At 38.2% G+C, this 22,442-nt stretch overlaps 1 protein-coding gene across 4 annotated transcripts in view; it reads left to right on the top strand.

Moving 5' to 3' along the window:
- LOC101740789 (phosrestin-2) overlaps positions 1-22,442 on the top strand; it is a 79,046-nt gene that overhangs the window by 44,451 nt on the left and 12,153 nt on the right. For 3 of the 4 annotated variants that reach the window (XM_012692577.4, XM_062672419.1, XM_062672420.1), the window contains exons 3-8: positions 1,099-1,266; positions 5,060-5,180; positions 6,206-6,353; positions 8,509-8,662; positions 19,864-19,925; positions 22,017-22,080. In XM_012692577.4, the coding sequence (XP_012548031.1) occupies positions 1,099-1,266; positions 5,060-5,180; positions 6,206-6,353; positions 8,509-8,662; positions 19,864-19,925; positions 22,017-22,080 (717 nt within the window). The remainder of the gene's footprint in view (positions 1-1,098; positions 1,267-5,059; positions 5,181-6,205; positions 6,354-8,508; positions 8,663-19,863; positions 19,926-22,016; positions 22,081-22,442) is intronic. The other variant, XM_021349594.3, reaches the window with a different exon arrangement.

Genomic DNA, 22,442 nt, shown 5'->3' on the forward strand with positions numbered 1-22,442 from the left:
CGTAAATGCGCCACACACCTTGAGATATAAGTTCTAAGGTCTCAGTATAGTTACAGCGGCTATCCCACCCTTCAAACCGAAACGCATTACTGCTTCACGGCAGAAATAGGCGGGGCGGTGTCTTACCCGTGCGGACTCACAAGAGGTCTTACCACCAGTAATTACGCAAATTATAATTTTGCGGGTTTTATTTTTATTGCACGATGTTATTCCTTCACCGTGGAAGTCAATCGTGAACATTTGTTAAGTACGTATTTAATTAGAAAAATTTGTACCCGCCTGCGAGATTCAAACACCGGTGCATCGCTCGACACGGATGCACCGGACGTCTTATCCTTTAGGAAATGTGAAGGAATGGTGAAGTACATACATCTGTTCTACGGCGAAATTTATTTATTTATTTATTCAATTCAATACAAAGCCAGGCGTACAGTTTGCATCAAAACGCCTAATTCGTTAACACAAAAATGAATTACTAAAATTTTTAAGTATTATTATTATGCTAAAAATAACATTATTTTAGACAAAAGTATTTCCAAATTATCAGCAAACACGTCAGTATCCCGGATTTCTGACAGAAATTCGTTTAACACCGCAATTGCCCGGGCCGTTTTAGAAATTAGAAATGTACGTAGTATTAAATTTTATAACCGCTTTTTAAGTTATAAGTGTATTTGTTATCATTTATTTGTTGTAAGCACTGCCTTAAAATTTATTTTGAAAGGACAAATTTAACTTTTTAAGGAATGTTGATGAATGTTTCATGCTGTCAGCGCATGTTTATTCCAACTATGTAAACGAAAGGGCTGATTGAGATAAAATATTTCTCACAAAACGGATTCCGGAATTCCGGATTCTATGGACTAGTATTAAATTCGTTTCCATGTTTATCAATATATTTCTTAAGCTAAATTAGAAAATAAGTTGACAGAGAGAGAGAGAGAGAGAGAGAGAGAGAGAGAGAGAGAGAGAGAGAGAGAGATGTCTAGATAAAATTCCAAATGTGTCTAGTTGATATTGAAGTATACCAATTCGAATTTTTTTAAATTCCTATAAGCGATCACACAGGGTTGTCAATCTAACTTTTATTATTCACAGGGTGTTCAAGAAATCGTCACCCAACAATAAATTGACCTTGTACCTGGCCTCGAGGGACTTGGTGGTTGAAAACGGCAGCATCGATAGGATCCAAGGGGTGCTCCACGTGGAGGCGGATTGCTTGGAGAACAACAAGAAACTGTATGGACAAGTCACTTTGACATTCAGGTATTTTGATTTTTGGCTGGACACTTTTGGATTCCGTCGCCTTTCGGACGTAAAGTAGAGCGAGCCTTTAAACGTGAACTCGGTTTTGGTGCATTTGAAGAACCAACTCTTTGGGTCCACAATATACACTACCACCAGTAATTACGCAAATAATCATTAGCCGATTTATTTTTCATTATACGATGTTATTATGTTTTAAAACCTAGTCCATCCATAAGTTCTGTTACAAATGTAAATGCATTTTTTTTTAAAATGAAGTAATGTAATATTATTAATATTTATACTTATATATTTATTAAGATCTCAGTAAAAAATTAAACAATATTCCATTCGAAATGGCCACCTTTGGCTTTTATACAGGCCTTTAATCTGTTTGGCCACGAATCTATGGATTCACGCACTGTTTCCATGGGAAATTTTGGCACTGCTTGCTTCAAAGATTTTTCAAAAGACTCAATATCGCCGTGTCGTTTAGAGCAGACCATGTCCTCTAAAAGTGACCATAATTTGAAGTCTAAAGAGTCTGAGGTCTGGGCTAGACGAGGGCAGTCTTCAGCTCTTATAAAGTCCGGAACGTTAGTTTCAAGCCAGGCTTGGGTAGTTCGTGATTTGTGACCAGGTGCAGAGTCCTGTTGGAAAGTGCACGGTATATTTAAAAAAAGTGTAGTGCTGAGAGGTTCCACATGATCCAAGACTGTATCTTGATAAGCTTTGGCTGAAGTTTTCACTCCTTTTTCACGAAAATATAGTTTTGTCACTCCTTGATTAGACACGCCCCTCCAAACGAACACTGGCGCAGGATGATGATCCCTGATTTTTTCTGATCTTCGACAGACGAAGTGTTGTTGTATCTGTTAATAGTACGATATACGAACATACGGCTGATACCAAGCTTTTGAAGTGTCTGGAATATGACCGACGGCTCCATACCCATTTTGTGAAAGGCGATCACTGGAATCCTATTTTCTTTAACACCCCATTCCGTATTGTAATTTGATAATGAACACGAAAAATTATGTGAAATGACGCTAAATCGAAAGAAGTTTTTAAAATAGCATCGTGTTCCATAGTTGAAAAAAAAGAAAAGTTTTTATGTAACAGTATTTATGGCCAGACTAGTTACCTATATTGTGTTCCTTCATCGTAAATGTCTTTATTGTCGTACAATACGTAATCCAGCAGTCTCGCAATACTCAGTAAAAATACCACCGGCCACTTTATCCATGAAAAGATTGCAAAAAATGAAATTGTTTTCTCAAGATAAATACAAAAACTCATCATACATATCACTTCAACAACGCCAAAAAAAAAAAAGAATGCCTTTATGAAAAATTATCTCTCGAATATCCGAAATACGCGTCTTGATTTATACCTTCACTGTTTTCCGAATCTAGGGGCGTACATTTCTCATTATTCCATAACGAATCCGGGATTTGCGCGATTCAATTTGCATAAATTGTCTTTTAAGATACAGATCCCGAACGTCTCAAGTATAATGCGTTATGAATTTTAGATTTTAATTAAACATTTTAAATCGTCAATCTCTGATCCAGAATGACATTCGGTGTGAGATTCTGCACAAGGCGCTGTTTAATTTCGCGCGGCCCTAAAATATTTCACGTTCTTGGATTGCGGAGTTATTTCTTATTTATAAAATCACATTGAAACACTTTTGCTGTACCTTTTTTCTAGACGTTTACGTGATTGAATTCCGTTTTGATTTTCTTTTTTTTTATTTATTTATTAACGATCACGCCACGTTAACTGGTCCCGTGATAAGTTCGTAAAGAACTTGTGTTACAGGTACCAGATAACGGAAATAAATGTAAGATTTTTATTATAGACATACATATATTTAATATACATCCATAACCCTGGAAAAGACATTTACATTTATCATACAAATATCTTCCCTTGGCGGGATTCGAACCCGCGACCCCCTTATGTAGTGACCATGTCACTTACCACTACACCAGACGGCCGTTAATTGTTAATAGTCTTCTCACATTAAACCGGCATAATCTTAAAACTTACTAATTTTACAGGAGAATGTTTTAAAGGTTTACCATGTGATATTTTTAATAGTAATCATCTTTGCAACGTTTATTTTTTATTTTTTTACCAGTTACATTATCTGTCTTTTAAAGTAAGATAAAATTATGTATTAATTTTGTTAATAGTAGTCAAAATATAGATAAACTAAAAAAAAAAATTAAAACTAAACTATGCTCTTTTGACAGTATTTATTAGAAAAATAATGGTGATACCAAATGATTTCGCATATTAACTCAATTTCGAATATTTTTGGAAATTGTACACTTTTAATGCGAAAAGACGGGGCATTTTCGAAGTTACTTCAACTGTTTTATCCATTTTCAGTAAAATATCGATGGTTTTATTCTCCAATGAGACCATGAGTACTATTTGCAGTAATTCATCAACCAGCACACATTTTTACATAAAAATGGCTGTGACTCATCGTTAAACATGAGTTTGAAGTCTCGATTTTTCTGTACAACGGCTGGCTGTCTGTACTAAAATTAAAATGCATTTTTGAAGTGAAACTTCTTTATCGACGTAGGGAGGAAAAAACCTATGTAACGTTTTCGGTTACGCGCCATCTTAATTTCTTCCGTTACGCGCCATGTTTATTTTATTTCTATTTAGTTTGTTATCAACAGATGTCGCTGCACGTAAATTCAACAATGCCTGAAAAAAAAAAGATATGAGTTCTGAGGTCTCAGTATATTTACATATAGGTGCATATGGCTTCGCGGGAAGAAATGGGGGAGGTAGTATTCACTTATGCTTGCTCACAATATGATGCTAGGGTTGGCAATCCCAGTTTGGTACTCTACTTTGATACTTACTTTGATATTTACCTTGATATAATAAATAAATAAATAAATATTTTAAAATTATTATTTATAAATAACAATATACTATAATTTTCATAATTACTGGTGCTAGGGTCTTCTAAGCCCAGATACCACCACCCCGCTATTTTTGCCGTGAAGCAGTATTGCGTTTCGGTTTGAAGGGTGGTGCAACCGTTGTAGTATAAAACTAAGGCTTAGAATTCAAGCTTCAAAATATGTGGCGGCATTTACTTTGTTGATGTCCACGGGCTTCGGTCGCCACTTCACACCAGGTGTACCGTGAGGTCGTCCATCCATCTAAGCAATAAAAAAATTACTTGTATAATACTCATGAGTAATTTTGGTATCCTGTATCATACAATCTAATGCGCTATTTTTCTTAATACTGCATCGTCACCTACGTAAAAAAGATTTTACTTTTGTGATAGCGAAAGTCAAATCAAAGAGATTGAGGGTTTCTTAAAAGCGAGTTTAACTTCGTTGCCAAGGTCACCGTGACCTCTTAATTAATTCGACCTCGCTCTTTATTAGTTTTGCGGCAGCGAAACATTTCTTGAACCATAATGGAACTGTTTACGTAAAATTTGTAATGTACTTGCCCGAAAAATTCCTGTGCGTTTATTTTTTTAAATGCCTTACTTCTTCACGAAGTATGGAAGAGATGAAGGAGATGTATGGAAATGGTAGTGCAAGGTAGAGGGGGAAGAGGTCGACCGAAGAAGACATGGATGGAGTGTGTGAATGACTATATGAGAGAGAGGAGTGAGTGTTGAGCTGACGGCTGATTTAGAATGGAAGAGAAAAATTAGCTGTGCCGACCCCACCTAGTAGGATAAGGTGGAGAAAAAGAAGAAGAAGATAAAGCGTTTGTGGAAACTGAAATTTAAATACTTTTTTTTAATTGACACACACAGGTACGGTCGTGAAGATGAGGAGGTTATGGGTCTGAAGTTCTGCAACGAGGCTATCATGAGTCTCGCACAGGTCTGGCCGGTGCATTGTTCTCACGAGAGAGAGCCGAACACTCCATTACAGGTTCGTTTTACATATCTATATATTAATACGTTAAGCAAACACTTTGAGAAGAAGTGCATAATGCTAATTTTTTTTTAAATAATACATAAAAGATACATTAAATCATGCATACTATTTATTGTCAAACTTTTGTTCTTGACGTCTGTTGTCAAATTGAGAATAGATTAAATATTGTTTGTCTTTATTAATATTTTTCTATAGTGTTGTCTTGGCGAAATTTGTGATTATAGAAGTTTTTTTATTTTTTTTATTTTTTTTTTTATTGCTTAGATGGGTGGACGAGCTCACAGCCCACCTGGTGTTAAGTGGTTACTGGAGCCCATAGACATCTACAACGTAAATGCGCCACACACCTTGAGATATAGTTCTAAGGTCTCAGTATAGTCACAACGGCTGCCCCACCCTTCGAACCGAAACGCATTACTGCTTCACGGCGGAAATAGGCGGGGTGGTGGTACCTACCCGTGCGGACTCCCAAGAGGTCCTACCACCAGTGATTACGCAAATTATAATTTTGCGGGTTTAATTTTTATTACACGATGTTATTCCTTCACCGTGGAAGTCAATCGTGAACATTTGTTGAGTACGTATTTCATTAGAAAAATTGAAGTATAATAGTCTTTGAAAATAGAATCATAATAGTGTACAAACTTACAATTCCAATTAATTATAGTCGAATTTCTACTACTGCGGGACCTCTAGTAAAATAAAATAAATCATTCATTCATTCATTCGATAAAAATAAATGAATATGCAATTTCGAAAAGGGCACATGTTGCATATTTTGTCAAATACGTTTTTTTCATATACATGTAGTTTTGAGGCTTACCTACACCCATTTTATAATAATTTCAGTAATTTTCAATTGCTAATTAACACTAAAGTATACATCAAAAGCTAATATTTTAAATTTTACACTGCTTTAGAAAATAATCAGTTTTTTTTAATTTCCTGAACATTTTACATTTTCAGAGATGTGCCCTTTTGGAAATCGCATATTCAAATATGGTTGATATAATTGACAGGATGCATTAATAAAACGCCTCGGAGCCAACGCGTTTCCTTTCCACTTGGAGCTGACTCCACTGGCGCCGCCAAGCGTCCAACTTGTACCCGCCAAGCAGTACCACGGCGCCCCCATTGGAACCTCATACGACGTTCGAGCATATGTTGGTAAGAGCTTTACTGGTGGTAGGACCTCTTGTGAGTCCGCACGACTACCAACCTGCCTATTTCAGCCGTGAAGCAGTAATACGTTTCGGTTTGAAGGGCAGGGGCAGCCGTTGTAACTATACTGAGACCTTAGAGCTCATATCTCGGGGTGAATGGCGAATTTACGTTGTAGATGTTTATGGGCTCCGGTAACCACTTAACATCAGGTGGGCTGTGAGCTCGTCCACACATCACACAATAAAAATCACAACATAGTATAAAACAAAGTCGCTTTCTCTGTCCCTATATCTCTCTGTCCCTATGTACGCTTAAATCTTTAAAACTACGCAACGGATTTTGATGCGGTTTTTTTTAATAGATAGAGTGATTGAAGAGGACGGTTTATATGTATAATAACATCCATTAAATAGTGCAGAAATCAATAATACATTATAGTTTCCGAAGCGAAGCAAGGGCGGGTCGCTAGTAAAAAAATTAAAAAAGTCAAGCTACATTTATTCTACTTTAATGACATCCTCAACATGAATTTCGTCGAACAACTTGAGTTTTTCGTATATATCGTTTTTTTTTTTTTGCCTTTGTAGCCAGACGGGCATACGGCCCACCTGATGGTGAGTGGTTACCGTCGCCCATGGACTTCAGCAATGCCAGGGGCAGAGCCAAGCCGCTGCCTACCGCTTAATACTCTCCACAAGCCTCGTTTGAAGAAGGACATGTCATAGCGCTCGGGAAACACTGTGGAGGGGAGCTCATTCCATAGCCGGATGGTACGTGGCAAAAAAGATCGTATTTCGTAGAAATAACGAAGATTTTTTAGTTATACTCTCTGCCCGTGTCCCGGCTCCCGATGATAGGGGAGGGTCAACGACTCGATTCGTTGACGCTTACGAATAAAAGGGAATTTTATTACGAGTCTACGCCGCTGAGCAAATGGGCTTGTACTGTTTATGGTACATTAAACTCAACAGGATAATGATGAAATTCTGTCAACATTATTTTGCAGTGTAACAAATTGTTCGACTTAGACGAATACAAGTCTTGTTGAGAGTCCCATTCCATCTCATCCCACTCCATCCAATCCCATCCCATCCAATCAAAATCAAAACTAGAATTTACAAGAGATTTTTATCTGACTTAGAATAGGACAAAACAATTAAGAGCGGTTGACAAACAAGGTTAAATCAACGTACCGTCATCGCCAACCATCATTGGCTATTTATTGGAGGAACGTATTATCGTAGGTCCGCACGGGTAACTATCATGGCTTGCGTAAAGCAGTCATGCATTTTGGATTGAATATCAGAACAGTGATTATGCAATCGAATTAAAACTTTAATATCATATCACAAGGTAGGATATCCAAGGGCTAAGTACTTTACATCTGATAGCCTGTGAGTCCCTTCATCCATCTTGAAAATAAAATCGTGCACCCCGTGCTCCCTCGAAGTCATAGCTTTCACTTATTTGTGTTTTAAATGGTATGTTATAAGAAAAATAAAACAAAAGATCGCCATAATGTTTCTAGTGCTTTCATTGTCTCTGTTTTGTTTATTTACGGTTATAGTTTATTTTAGGTCCTTCAAGCACCGGTCACCGTTCTCGTCGAACTCGTCGATTAGGACGAAGAGTTCGACAAACGAACTAACCCATAGACACAGCCCGCTGAGTTTCTCACCGAATCTTCTCAGTGGATCGCCATTACGATCCAGTGGTAGATTCTGCGAAGCACTGCTCTTGCTAGGGCTAGCGTTAGCAAATTCTCTCAGGTTGAGCCCGTGAGCTCATCTACCCGTCCGGGCGTAGCTGGAATAGCCTCTTATGCTACCAGCGAACAGGTAGTACTTTACTTTACTGGTGGTAAGACCTCTTGTGAGTCCGCACGGGTAGGTACCACCACCTTTCCTATTTCTGCCGTGAAGCAGTAATGCATTTCGGTTGGAAGGGTGGGGCAGCCGTTGTAACTATACTTAAGAACTTAGAACTTATATCTCAAGATGGGTGGCGCATTTACGTTGTAGATGTCTATGGGCTCGAGTAACCACTTAACATCAGGTGGGCTGTGAGCTCGTCCACCCACCTAAGCAATAAACATTTTCAGCAGCGGACGGCTTAAGGTTTTTAGTTAATATTACAAGTGTTTATTTTCTCTTAATAGCAGAGCGGCCTGATGAGAAAGTGTCGCGGCGGAACACGGTCCGTATGGGGATCAGAGTTTTGCAAGGTCCTGGGAAGTCAGTGATACCGGCCGTGCTACCCCCTAATTCTCCGCATCACACCCTCTCCGCGCTGGCTCATCACAACGTGCTCAGGTAAGCGCCAATGCTCAAGGCTTAGGCTTAGGCTTAGGCTTAAAGTCTAAACTCTTACCGACTTTCTCTCGTGACACGTCTTCCAATAACAATAAACTATCTTGAACAGAGATAGTAACCAATGGCATTAAAACTATGGATTCTTGATACGGAGTCACAAAACAAAGTTTGTATTGTAGCATATTTAGTAGTAGACAGTACGACTAGTATAGTACTAGTCGTACTAGTCGTAGTAGAGGAAGATTCCTTTAATTTTCTCCGCTAGACGCAATACAATTGGTAGAGTTCGTTTAACTTATCTGTTTACGTGCCCTTTTAATTTTGTTCACGAAGTAACCGAGCCGTATGTAATTATCAAAGTTTTATTTACGAATTCGAGTTTCAGAAACGTTTTCCAAAAATTGTAAATCGTACAAAAATATTTATTAATTAATATTCTGAGAGAATAAGGGTATGAAATAAATTCAAAGTCGTAGGCGGTAGCATTTCCGATAATTAAATACACAGACATAATATTATGAGGTTGAAAAACTAAATATTCAGGGCGCTTATCTTCAGTTTTCATGAGTTAAATATAACTTAAATTACTTTAACGGTTTTCGAAGCTCGCGTTTATTATTTTAATTTTATTATTTGCGACATATAAAGAGAATTAGCACAATAAATGAATGTCGACTAATAACGGTCGTCCGTAATCACGAAAAATATAAAGCATTCGAAACTTTACAAATAATAGGTATTTTTTATAATAGGTATTTTTTATCTATGAAGTTACCATTTCACATTACTGGCCAGCTGTAATGTAATTTACGTGTGTGACTGGCAATCGATTCTGTAATCAAATGAATATTATTTTTAAATATAGAACTCTTTGTGTTTTGTTTGCACTACATTTGTATCTTACATGGACATGGACACGATAAAAATACTAGAAATGATGGAATACGAGTTCCGTCGCGACATCACTACGCAGCTCGCTGAGTTTCTCGCCGGATCTTCTCAGCGGGTCCCGATTCCGATCCGGTAGTAGATTCATTCGCGAAGCAACTGCTCTTGAGTTGTTAGGTCTCCTTCGGGGGCGCTCGGGTGGCTGTTAGCAAATCCCACCTCTTCTGACTGAGCCTTTGCTCGCCCACTTGTCCTGGTGAAACTGGTAAGGCCCCAGGGTCACCAGGCCATCCTTCAATCATAAAAAAACATCACTACCTCACAGACGGCTCACAACATTAATGACGTGTACAGAGTGAACACTACAAACATAATACAATGACAATAGATTATCCGCGAGAATAAACCCTAAAAGTAGTTTTAATAACGCTTAAAAATTAATCGTAAATCAAGCAGGTAAAATCGATTCTAAAAATCGGTGCTTATCACGTGTCGGTTAATTTTACATTCGAATACCGATTTAATTATATTTGTAGCAAGCAAAACCCTGAATATAGTATAACATCATATCATCATTATCCTGCCCTTCTCCCAGTCACCTGGGGTCGGCGCAACATGCTTTTTCCTTCCATACTCTTCTATCATATACCATTTCTTCGCTCACTCCTACCCATATCGTCTTTCACGCAATCCATCCATTTCTTCTTAAGTCTACCTCTTCCTCTATATCCTTCCACATTCATAGTTAACATTCTCTTACCAACCTCATTTTCATTTCGTCTCATCACATGTCCATACCATCCCAAACGCGCACTTCTCAGCTTCTCTGTCACAGGTGCCACTTCCAGACTTCCTTCAACATATTCATTCCGTATTCTATCTATTCTCTTTACTCCACACATCCATCGCAACATTCGCATCTCTGTCGCATGCATTCGCCTTTCATTTCATCCTTTCAATGTTACCAAAAATAATATTTACAATTCAAACGAATTCAACATTCCAGATCAACCTTCTAATCTGTCTGTCATTCATTTGACTTTAACGTAATTTTTCAGTCCAAAACCTCGTTTAGAATTCGTTTCCTTGTATCTGTTTTACATTAATGTCTACGGGTAGTTCCGATTGACGTAATCCGACATCGCTCGCTTGGGCGGAAATAATTCATATCATGCTACTTCGTTGGCCACCAACTGCGATTAGTACAATTTGTACGAAAACAGCGTATAAAACGCACGAAGCATATTTTCAATTGTTTTCCGATACAAAAGGATTTCTAGTTAGATAAACTGAGTCTGAATCTTCGAACCTATCACGCATTAAATAAGGTTCTTTATACGCTTTTGTTAGCTTGGTATGTATGGACATATAATTGTTACGACAACATACGAATTTGTGAAGTCGTCGTGGCCTAAAGGATAAGACGTCCGGTGCATTCGTATATAGCGATGCATCAGTGTTCGAATCCCGCAGGCGGGTACCAATTTTTCCAATGAAATACGTACTTAACAAATGCTCACGATTGACTTCCGCGGTGAAGGAATAACATCGTGTAGTAAAAATCAAACCCGCAAAATTATAATTTGCGTAATTACTGGTGGTAGGACGTCTTATAAGTCCGCACGGGTACGTACCAACATCCAACCAAAAACCAACGGTTCGAAGGGTGGGGTAGCCGTTGTAACTATACTGAGACCTTAGAACTTATATCTCAAGGTGAGTGACGCACTTATGTTTACGTTAGGCTCCATAGTAGTTGGAGTCATGGTCCAGACGGCTGGCTTATTGCAATCCTTCGGCTGGTCGTAGGACCGTCGAGGCGATTCGCCCGGTCCTTGTGGATTGGGTGAATCGTGACAGAGGACGCCTCACTTTCCGGCTCACGCAGGTGCTCACTGGGCATGGTTGCTTCGGTGAGTTCCTGCACCGGATCAGAGCCGAGCCGACGGCAGAGTGCCACCATTGTGATTGCGACTTGGACACGGCAGAGCATACGCTCGTCGCCTGCCCCGCATGGGAGGGGTGGCGCCGTGTCCTCGTCGCAAAAGTAGGAAACGACTTGTCGTTGCCGAGTGTTGTGGCATCGATGCTCGGCGACGACGAGTCGTGTAAGGCGATGCTCGACTTCTGCGAGTGCACCATCTCGCAGAAGGAGGCGGCGGGGCGCGTGAGAGACGCACAATCCCGCCGCCGTCGAGCGGGGGCCAGGGAGGCGGATTTCGCCCAAGCCCTGGCCCTCTAAGTGTTTCGGGTCCCCCCTCACATGTCGGTCTGGGGACCGGCGAGGGGGGCCTAAGAAGACGACGTGCAAGCTGCTCTGCACGCGTTTTACGCAAGAGCATCTGGGTGATGGAAGGCCGGCTATCCTCGACCCACGCTGGTTCTGGTCCAGCGGGGTATTCCGTAGGATAGCTCACTCTAACCGGCGCCATCTAGGCGGGCTTTGGATAGCCTGCCGACCGAGAGGGCTGGTGGTCTTGGCGCCGACGACCGCCGGTCCGGCGTCCCGAGGGGGAGGGTGATGGGAGAGATGTGCTCCGCACTAAACGCTTCACTTTCCCCCCTTTGCCTCTTCATGAGTTCTGTCTCATGCGAGGTTTGGACGCTGGTTGTTGAGCGACAGGAGGTTTTAGTCAGTTCGACTCTGACATGCTCCGCCCTCTATCCCCAGTGGAGGGCGGAAGTCCGGCGATTTCCTCCTGACCAAAAAAAAAAAAAGGCTCCATAGTAACCACTTAACACCAGATGGGCTGCGAGCTCGTCCACCAATCTAAGCAAAAAAAAAACACTTTATCTATTCATTGTATAGTGTCGTATAATAAAATGGGTTACTCTTCTTAATGAAGATAGTGTATCATTGTACCTTGCAATAAGCGGCTACATCTCTATCGGTTTTGTAAATTAACCCGGTAAATTCCGGTTCGCTTATGACTTGAACCCCGATTCTTGTAGCGGATATATTTGGGTCAATTTTTACCCCATAGGTAGTCGATTGAAAGCATCAACGCAAATAAGCCTTGAGACAAAACCACGAGCACTCCGGCGCCATAGTAAAATATTCTTACATTCGTCAACACAAAACAATGAGATGTTTGTCATAGCAATTATTCTCTAATGACATTCAGATGATATTACAGCTTTTAGGGTGGATATCAAATCTCTTATGATAAGTGTACCCTTTTATCTTGACAGCTTTAAGACATGGGTCTTATTATGTAGTGTATGAGGGCGGTCCTTATTCTGGGCGTCACGATAAGCACATTCAAATCTTCGTCATACCAAAAAGCTTTTCAAGGATAATTTATTTATTATATTTTCTTCATACGATTGCGTGATTGTCGTTCCACATTTTTAAAATGTATATATTATGTTTATTCAAATAATTGCGTGATGGTAATTCTACTTTTTTTACAATTTACGCATAAAACTTCAGGTTCATTTATTTATTTTGATTGTGATTTTTTTATTGCCAATATGGGTAAACGAGTTCACGGCCCACCCGGTGTTAAGCGGCCACCGAAGCTCATAGACATCAACAACGTAAATGCCGCCATTCACCTTGACACATGAGTTCGAAGTCTCAGGTTTCTCAGTACAACGGCTGCCCCACCCTTCAAACCGAAACGCGTTACTGCTTCACGGCAGAAATAGGCTAGGTGGTGGTACCTATCCGTAAACTCTTCTATCTTAACGGCCGTCTGTTGTAGTGTTAAGTGACATGGTCACTACACAAGGGGATCGCGGGTTCGAATCCCGCCAAGGGAAGATAAATGTCTTTTCCAGGGTTATGGATGTATATTAAATATATGTATGTGTATAATAAAAATCTTACATTTATATCCGTTATCTAGTACCTGTAACACAAGTTCTTTACGAACTTATCACGGGACCAGTTAACGTGGCGTGATTGTTAGTAAATCTTTATTATTATTATTTATATTATTTATTTATTTATCATACTAAAACACTGCGTAACCAAAATTTACCTGTCTTAGCACAATTTATTATCTGTCTGTTCCAAATACTGGATAATATACATATTAAAATCATCATCTAAATGATTGTCTTCATCTAATTGGCCACTTAATGGGTAGGAAACCTGATGTACTTGTATCAATGGATACGGATATGGCAAGGTATTTAGTACGTACTTACTAGTTTTACAAACTATTGAAAAATCACGAAGAAGGAATGACAAAAATGAAACTACCAGTTTTTTTTTTTCTTATTTGAGTAATTACGATTTCTGCTGCAAACAAAATAGCCAGGGTTCTACATGCGGTATCCTTAGGCTAAGGTCACTACTTAAGAGTAAATTTGTTCACAGTTATTTATTATTCATAATAAACCCCTGACCTTGTCGAAGGCCTTCGCTACATGAAGGCTTACAGCGAGAGCTTCGTCCTTGCTCTCTAAAGCTTCAGCCTACCTGTGAGTAAGGTAACATCACAACAGAAGTTGCAAGTTATTTATTGCTCCCAATAAATAACCGTGAACAAATTACGCATGATCATCCCTATGCCCTAAATTACAATTCCCTGTGTTTAAATATGGGTACCAGACACTAACATACATATGAGGCCGTCAGCGCAAAAGTAGCCTAAGCTCACAGTTATTATGGAGCAATTATGCTTAAGTTTTTATGAATTTGAATTTGAGTAGAAAAAAAAAAAATCAATACGCTCAAAAATAATGTTTAAAAAGCCATCTGTTTTTTGTGGGTGAAACTATGGATAGGCCGGACTTACATCAAAATTTATTATATTTTAAATAAATTGCAATATACATATAGGTAGGTAAGCATGATTATGAAAAATTGTGGGTTAAGCCACTTACTTTTACGCTGACCGCCTCATATATGCTCAAATATATATGTACATATCGCACCTTTAGAATTATAGAGACCCATTTCGAAATTTTCGGATTTCGGAACCTTTTTTTCAGCGACTCTTAAAAATTAAATGACCGAAAGTAGCTTAGAAAGGGACAAACTTATCCATTGGTCTCTTTTACTCCGTCCCCTTCCTCTACGTCTTTTCGGTTTGAAAACTTTATTCGATGTTTTCCAGAAACACATTTTTGGGTCGGGTCTCTATAGTTCTAAAGGTGCGATATGCAAATAATGAACACACAGACAAAGAGCCACCAAACATGTTCATCAAACGGATGTGTGTCTAATTTGGGAATCGAACCCACACCCCTAACAGGGAACAGTCACGAACGTTAATTCCTGCACCAACGACTCAACCATGCATGTATGGTGATTCCAAAGATTTCCTTAGAATTTTTTATTTTAAAAATCACGTAACAATTTCATACAATCAACACAACATCCCTTTTCAGCTACAGAGTTCTGGAAGCGTTCGGACATAAAACTCGTACCTATTTGAATTACAAATATCAGCTCTGTCAGTAAATTCCCTATTTTATTTTGTTGTTGAAAACCGGAATACTTTGCTTTTCCTTTCAGTACCGAACCGTGTATATATTTTTAGGCTAACTTGTTTGCTCAATCGCATGTGCGTTTGGTAAATGGTATCTAAACTGTGATATTCAGCTACCTTTGCTTCGAAGATTGTTATTATTGATTTTGTTTGGTTATTTGATGATCGGGCTGTGATATGTCGTTATTTTATTTCAAACTAGCTGACCCGGTAGACTTCGTAGTGCCTCAATCGGTAAATAAAAGACCTAATCTTTTGTATAAAATAAATTTAAAACAAACAAAAGGAATCCGTCCGACGGGGGAGACATCAAAGGAAAAACAAAATTGTTATTTTTATTTAATTTGGAGCATTTTCATATTTATCTACCTTATAAACCTTCTCTGGACTTCCACAAATAATTCAAGACCAAAATTAGCTAAATCGGTCCAGCCGTTCTCGAGTTTTAGTGAGACTAACGAACAGAAATTCATTTTTATATATATTTCAAATTAAGACTTCGTGTTCCAAATACAGGTATCGACCATTCGCGTAACAACTTACGATTGGATGCGCCGTGAGCTTAGCATCTTAGCTAATTAACCGCTTGAATCTAATTGGAGATGATGGTTGCTTGAAAATGTGCAACAATACGAACCGTTGAGATCCTCTTGGCTGAGCCTTTGCTCGCCCACCTGTCCTGGTGAAACTGGAAAGGCCTTCGGGCCACCAGTAAACTATCAATCATAAAAAAAAAAAAAACTGTTGAGAGTGGTGAATTTTATGCTAAAAGAAAAAATGTACCTTTAATTAAAAGTGCGACGCCAAAGTTCTGTAAAGTTTTTGATGATAGTAGCCTGCTTATGGAGGTAGAGAGAGAGAGAGAAAAAATTTACATTGAGAAACAGCCAACAGTATAATTGTACAAAGCGGTCTCAAATCTAAGAGCGATCTCTTCCAGACAATTGTTTTTATTTAAATAAATTCTGAAAAAGATACAGCAAATATGAACTAAGTTGATAGAACAATGTATGTATATATTTTTTTCAATTTAATTTCCAAAATTTTATTAATCTAATAAAAATCAAACAAAATTAAGGCCACTTTTCAAGGTGACGCATTTACGTTGTAGATATCTATGGGCTCCAAAAACCACTTAACACCACGTGGGCTGTGAGTTCGTCCACCCATCTATGCAATAAAAAAAACTTCTGGCGCAGCATTTAATTTATTTTGCGCGTTTTATCATATTGAATAGCGTCAAAAAAAAAACATTTTTGTATTGTGGGTAAAAAAAAATTACGATTTCAGTTCATTCAGAGTGCACAGACCAAAAGAAACCATTAAATTTTAATTGAAAATTCACGAGAGCTAGATTATAAATTACAGCTTAATGCAAAATGTCCAAAGAAACTTAGAGAAATATGTATCCATTATGATAAATGTTCAAAACATGATCAGCAATAATTCAGAGGGTTAATGCTCTTTAAGCAGATTGCTTCAAACAAAAGATACGTCTTGTATTCATTCCATCAATATTTCATACAATGTTCTATAGTTATTATTTTAATTTTATTGGCAAATACTACTTGAGACCATTCAATACAAAGCATATAAGATATAAGTATATTAAAAAGAAACGCCATTACCGCCTAAACTTCTTATTGGTCGGGCGCCCTGGTTTTGTAAGAGTGGTCGTTATTGCGCTGATGATGACCAGACCCAGAGGCATTCTTTAGGTCCTGAATATTTTCGAAGATTATCCTTGGGGCAATGCGTCTAGCGACTCGAAGCGTCTCGAGTACATTGGATCTGATCATGTGACTGAATTTCAATTTGAGTTAACTTTTACGCTATCGAAAACGTTAAAAAACTCGCACTAAGCACACGGCTCATGATATGTAGAATAGAAACAGAAATAAATCGAAGAAGAATCTGTTGTCTAACTAAACAGTCTTTTTAATAGTGTTTAGTATCTTAATTCCACGGTGTTCCCAGAGGATTATCACATCTCCTTGAAACAAGATTTGAAATGAGCTCTCAACAGTAATCAGTGACTTATGCCCCTACCTGTGTATCGAAAGACTTAACCTCGTCTAGCTATTAAAGCAGTAAATATTAATTAAATAACTACTATCCTTAGGAACATTATTGAAACGATTATCCATTTGCGCACCGGAATAAAAAATGTTCTCTATCGCAAAGGTGAATTCCGCGAATCTCAAAGCGCAAAGTGAATACGCACGTTAATCTCCAGCTTTAATCCTTCAACATATTCCGACGTTTTCATTTCGTACTCCATTACAAGCTGCAGATGATTATGTATTTTCGGAAATGAAAATAAACTGTTATTTGTAGGAAAGAAAATTTCTTCTTCTTCTTCGTCACTTTCTTCATTGCTGAAGGTCGTGTCCCTGAAACTTGACCGTGGCCTGTCTCGTCAGCTGTTTCTATCTCGTCCGGTCCTCAGCTTCTCGAATGGCGGTTGCGACTGGCAACCCAGTTAAGGCGGTTATTTGATCATACCAACGGCTAAGTAATCGGCCGCGGACCCTCTGAGAAGATCCGGCGAGAAACTCCGTGGGCTATACTGTATATCTTTATTTGGTATTAGTATCAACAGTTCGATGTTTTTAATTGAACTTCAAGTTAACTTCAAGTTAGCCCATTCAAATAGTCGAAGAAGTTTTCTTTTATGATCTATTTTTTTAATTTTACTTTAAATGGCTCCCTTGTAAAATTGCATAAATGTCGCTAAGTTTAGCCCATTCAAATAGCCGAAGAAGTTTTTTTTGTTATCATATTTTTTTTAAATTTTACTTTAAATGGCTCCCTTGTAAAATTGCATAAATGTCGCTAAGTTTAGCCCATTCAAATAGCCGAAGAAGTTTTTTTGTTATGATATTTTTTTTTAATTTTACTTTAAATTACTCCCTTGTAAAATTGCATAAATGTCGCTAAGTTTAGCCCATTCAAATAGCCGAAGAAGTTTTTTTTATTATGATATTTTTTCATATTTTACATGACTCCCCACCCCCTTTCAGGGCCCCCCAGTTAAGTCAAATAGCCTTTTCCCCCTTGATACCTATGTATTTCAGACAGTTTCTTTTATATGTCAAATATTTTTTTAATGTCATTAATCGAGCGTGTGGAGATGAAAAGTGTATTCCATTTACATAAAATTTCTCATCACGCATGGTAAACGATGGATGTATAATAATCTAAAGATCTGACTTTCGAATTTCGTTTTGTTTAAATAGGATCGTGGGGTAAAGTGATTTATTTTCACGGCGTAACGTATCCTAAGCCAATAAACGCGGTAGGTCGATTTTCAATAAGCTTTTAGTACTGAATGTTAACGATTTTTTTTCAATTTCTATTCGCTTGATTTTTTTGTAATTGCTTAGATGGGTGGACGAGGTCACGGTCCACCCGGTGTTAAGTGGTTACCGGAGCCCATTGACATCAACAAAACGTATTGTTTAGTAGTTTAGGCGCTAGTACCTTACGGTGCGGGCTCCCCAATCACCAGTAAAGCCATCAGTATCCAAATTATTTTCATTCATTTTTACTCATATGAGGCTTTGTAGTAAATGAATTGAGAAATTTTAAGTGGACCAGTAAAAATTGAAACCCGATATCGAAACAAAATATTGTGGAACTATAAATTTAAATGAAGCTAAGTTTTGTTTTTGAAACCACCGCTAATGATTGTCAATTACAGCTTTTAAGTTTATTGAGCGTAGTTGATTGAAACTCAGTGAACAATTATGAAGTTGAATTATTATTTAAAACGATTGTTCATCAGATATTTAGCTAATAAATAATAACATTATATTTTTCAGAAAATAAATTTTGATATTAAAAGCACTAAAATCATACCAACAGTTCAACATTCATTAGATACACAAGAAAAACAAACAAACGGACAAGATAATTTATATACGGTTAATGATATTGAGATGAACGTTTTTGGCTATAATTACCAATGCTGATTACGATAAACACGCTATCGGTATATTTAACGAAGACATTTTCAGCAGGATTACGTTGAAATACCTACATAGCTTTTTTTTATTTTCAATTGAACTCTTATGAGTCCGCGCGGGTAGGTACCACCGCCCCGCCTATTTCTGCCGTGAAGCAGTAATGCGTTTCGGTTCGAAGGGTGGGGGTAGCCGTTGTAACTATACTGAGACCTTAGAACTTATATCTCGAGGTGTGTGGCGCATTTGCATTGTAGATGTCTATGGGCTCCAGTAACCACTTAACACCAGGTGGGTTGTGAGCTCGTCCATTCATCAAAGCAATTAAAAAAAAAATTTTAAAAAATCCAAAGGTCGCTTCATAAATTTACTGCAAATATATTTGCTTCAGTATTTGCTTCAGTATTCACGAGTCTTAGATGTAATTAAAACTACTTTTACGTTTAACCACCGAGTATTTTATTTAAAAAAAATATAGTTATATAAAACGCAAGATAAAACCGTAAAATTTGTTTTAATTACATAACTATAATATATTGAGAGGAAGAGACAGTCCATTTTTATGTCCGCCATTATACATTAGGCGCAAAGCCTATGATGAAACATTTTTCTAAGTCCGAACTTAGACTTAAAAAAAGCTCTCAACACATACATAATTCGATTCGATTAAATACCTATTAACGCGTATTATTTAAATCGGTAGCTTTCTAGCAAACAACGTACATATTAGGTATACATATACCTATCTTCGAAGCTCAGTCATTATTTTTCGAGGCAACAGCATATACAAATTTCGGGCTTAATCAAAGCTTAATTTCGCAAATTAACCCTTAACTCTCGACTAACGACAGCTAGAGTCGATTTCAATATGTTCAAGATACAAAGAGATTGGTCGTTTTTGCAGATTGAAAAGCAAAACGAAGCTGGACGCAGATGAAAACTGCCGCCCTAAAAGAGACGAGATCGGTAAGTAGATTGATTTTTTTATTTAAACTTCAAAACAATTGAGGGAGGCAGCGCAAAAGTGGCCTAACTCACAATTTTTCATAATCATGCTTATATATGTATATTTCAATTTATTTAAAATGTAATCAATTTTGATGCAAAACCGGCCTATCGATAGTTTCACCCATGGATAGCAGATGGCTTTGTAAACAGTATTTTTGCGGGTATTGTTTTTTTTAAATTCAAATTCATGAAAACTTAAACCTCATTGCTCCATAATAACTATGGTAAGCTAAGGCCACTTTTGCGCTGACCGCCTCAATTATGCTCGCGAATCAATAAGTGAAAACGCCGGTTGTGATATCAGTACTTTATTTATTTATTGCTTAGATGGGTGGACGAGCTCACAGCCCACCTGGTGTTAAGTGGCTACTGGAGCCCATAGACATCTACAACGTAAATGCGCCACCAAACTTGAGATATAAGTTCTAAGGTCTCAGTATAGTTTAAACGGCTGCCCCACCCTTCAAGCCGGAACGCATTACTGCTTCACGGCAGAAACAGGCAGGGGTGGTGGTACTTACCCATGCGGACTAAAAGAGGTCCTATCACCAGTGAAAAGCACCAAGTGATGCGAGTGTGATGGCTTTCGAATCACGAAAGCAAATACTTATTTTACTAATGAATTACGCACTCAAGTCATTATACTCACGTACTCATTAAAATTTGCGTAATTACTGCCACAATTGAGATAGAGGCTTCAAGTCGATTCAAGGTGATTGACAAAAATCACGTTATCTTTGGTCTCCGGGAACCGCTTAAAATCAGATAGGCCGATTTAGGAATGCTATAATATAATCCTATTTTTAATTTTGATTTAATTTATTGATGCAGCACTCTAGAATTGTTTTGCACTAGTTTAAAGGCATAAGGAGTAATATATTGGGGAAAAAGTTTCTTTGCATTTTTTAAGAAAATTCACAACATTTATTAATATAGTTTTCGCACGTTCTTGTCGTACGTGATCCACTTTTCATCACCAGTTATCAGCTTCTTCAAAAATGGTTCGGTTTCATTACGTCATAATAAAGAATCACAAATGAGTACACGGTTCATTAGGTTCCTCTCAGTGAGCTCGTGAGGTACCCAAGTATCGAGCGTTTTTGTGTACCCAGTTTTTTTTCAAATGCGCCAAACTATTTTGTGGTCAATTCCCAGTTCTTCAGCTACGTCGTAACTACTGATTGATATTTTTTTTTTTTTATTGCTTAGATGTGTGGACGAGCTCACAGCCCACTTGATGTTAAGTGGTTACTGGAGCCCATAGACATCTACAACGTAAATGCGCCACACACCTTGAGATATAGTTCTAAGGTCTCAGTATAGTCACAGCGGCTGCCCCACCCTTCAAACCGAAACGTATTACTGCTTCACGGCAGAAATAGGCGGGGCGGTGGTACCTACGCGTGCGGACTCACAAGAGGTCCTACCACCAGTAAATAATAATATGCCGATCTGGCTCCACTTTTTAAAAAATGGCATCCATTTTATCCGTAATAGGGCGACCAGAGCGACGTGCATCTTTGACATCAAAATTTCCGGATTGAAAAAGCTTAAACCAAATTTGTGCTACTCTCACAGTCACTGCACTAGGTCCATAAACATCGCAAATTTTTAACGTGGCTTGCGTTGTGTTATGACACCCTCTGGTTCCTAGCTTTCCTTTCATCATCACCTTTCCCGAATAGCATCAGCAGTTATGATCCTTTATTAGAGAACAATCCCCTCCCTGTCCAGTCAGTCCTATTCCTAATTCCACACGGCACGGTTGCCGTCATTAATCGTCGTGAAATCTTTATATATTCATTTCGTCACTAAAATCTTTTTTAAAAAGATATTTTTTCAATTCCGTATAACAGTTGCATTTTTACATTTTTAAAGAGATTTTATTATAAGTTCATACATAATAATATACGTATAATGCGAAAAAACTTTTTCCCCAACCCATAGAAAACTAAAGTTGTTTTAGGTTAACGGTATTTCTGAACAGTCGACTTAACTAACATATTAAATAATAGTTCACGAAATTAAATGTTAGTTTGTGTTGTATAGAGAGCTCGGAACACCAACCGCCTCGGGCTACCGTCGAAAAACCCTTCCTACTCTCTGATGGCAGGTAAGTTTAATACTATCAAACAATATTGATGACGTTACGTTAAATGTTTATTTTTTTATTGCTTAGATGGGTGGACGAGCTCACAGCCCACCTGGTGTTAAATGGTTACTGGAGATCATAAACATCTACAACGTAAATGCGCCTCTCACCTTGAGATATAAGTTCTAAGATCTCAGTATAGCTACAACGGCTGCCCCACCCTTCAAACCGAAACGCATTACTGCTTCACGGCAGAAATAGGCAGGGTGGTGGTACCCACCCGCGCAGACTCACAAGAGGTCCTACTACCACTAAAGTTCTAATGTGAACTGACAGACCACCGTTTTTAGGATTAGAATTAGATCTCATATCTCAAGGTCAGT

The sequence above is a fragment of the Bombyx mori genome, chromosome 15 (assembly GCF_030269925.1).
Source record: "Bombyx mori chromosome 15, ASM3026992v2".
Taxonomy (NCBI): Eukaryota; Metazoa; Arthropoda; class Insecta; order Lepidoptera; family Bombycidae; genus Bombyx; species Bombyx mori.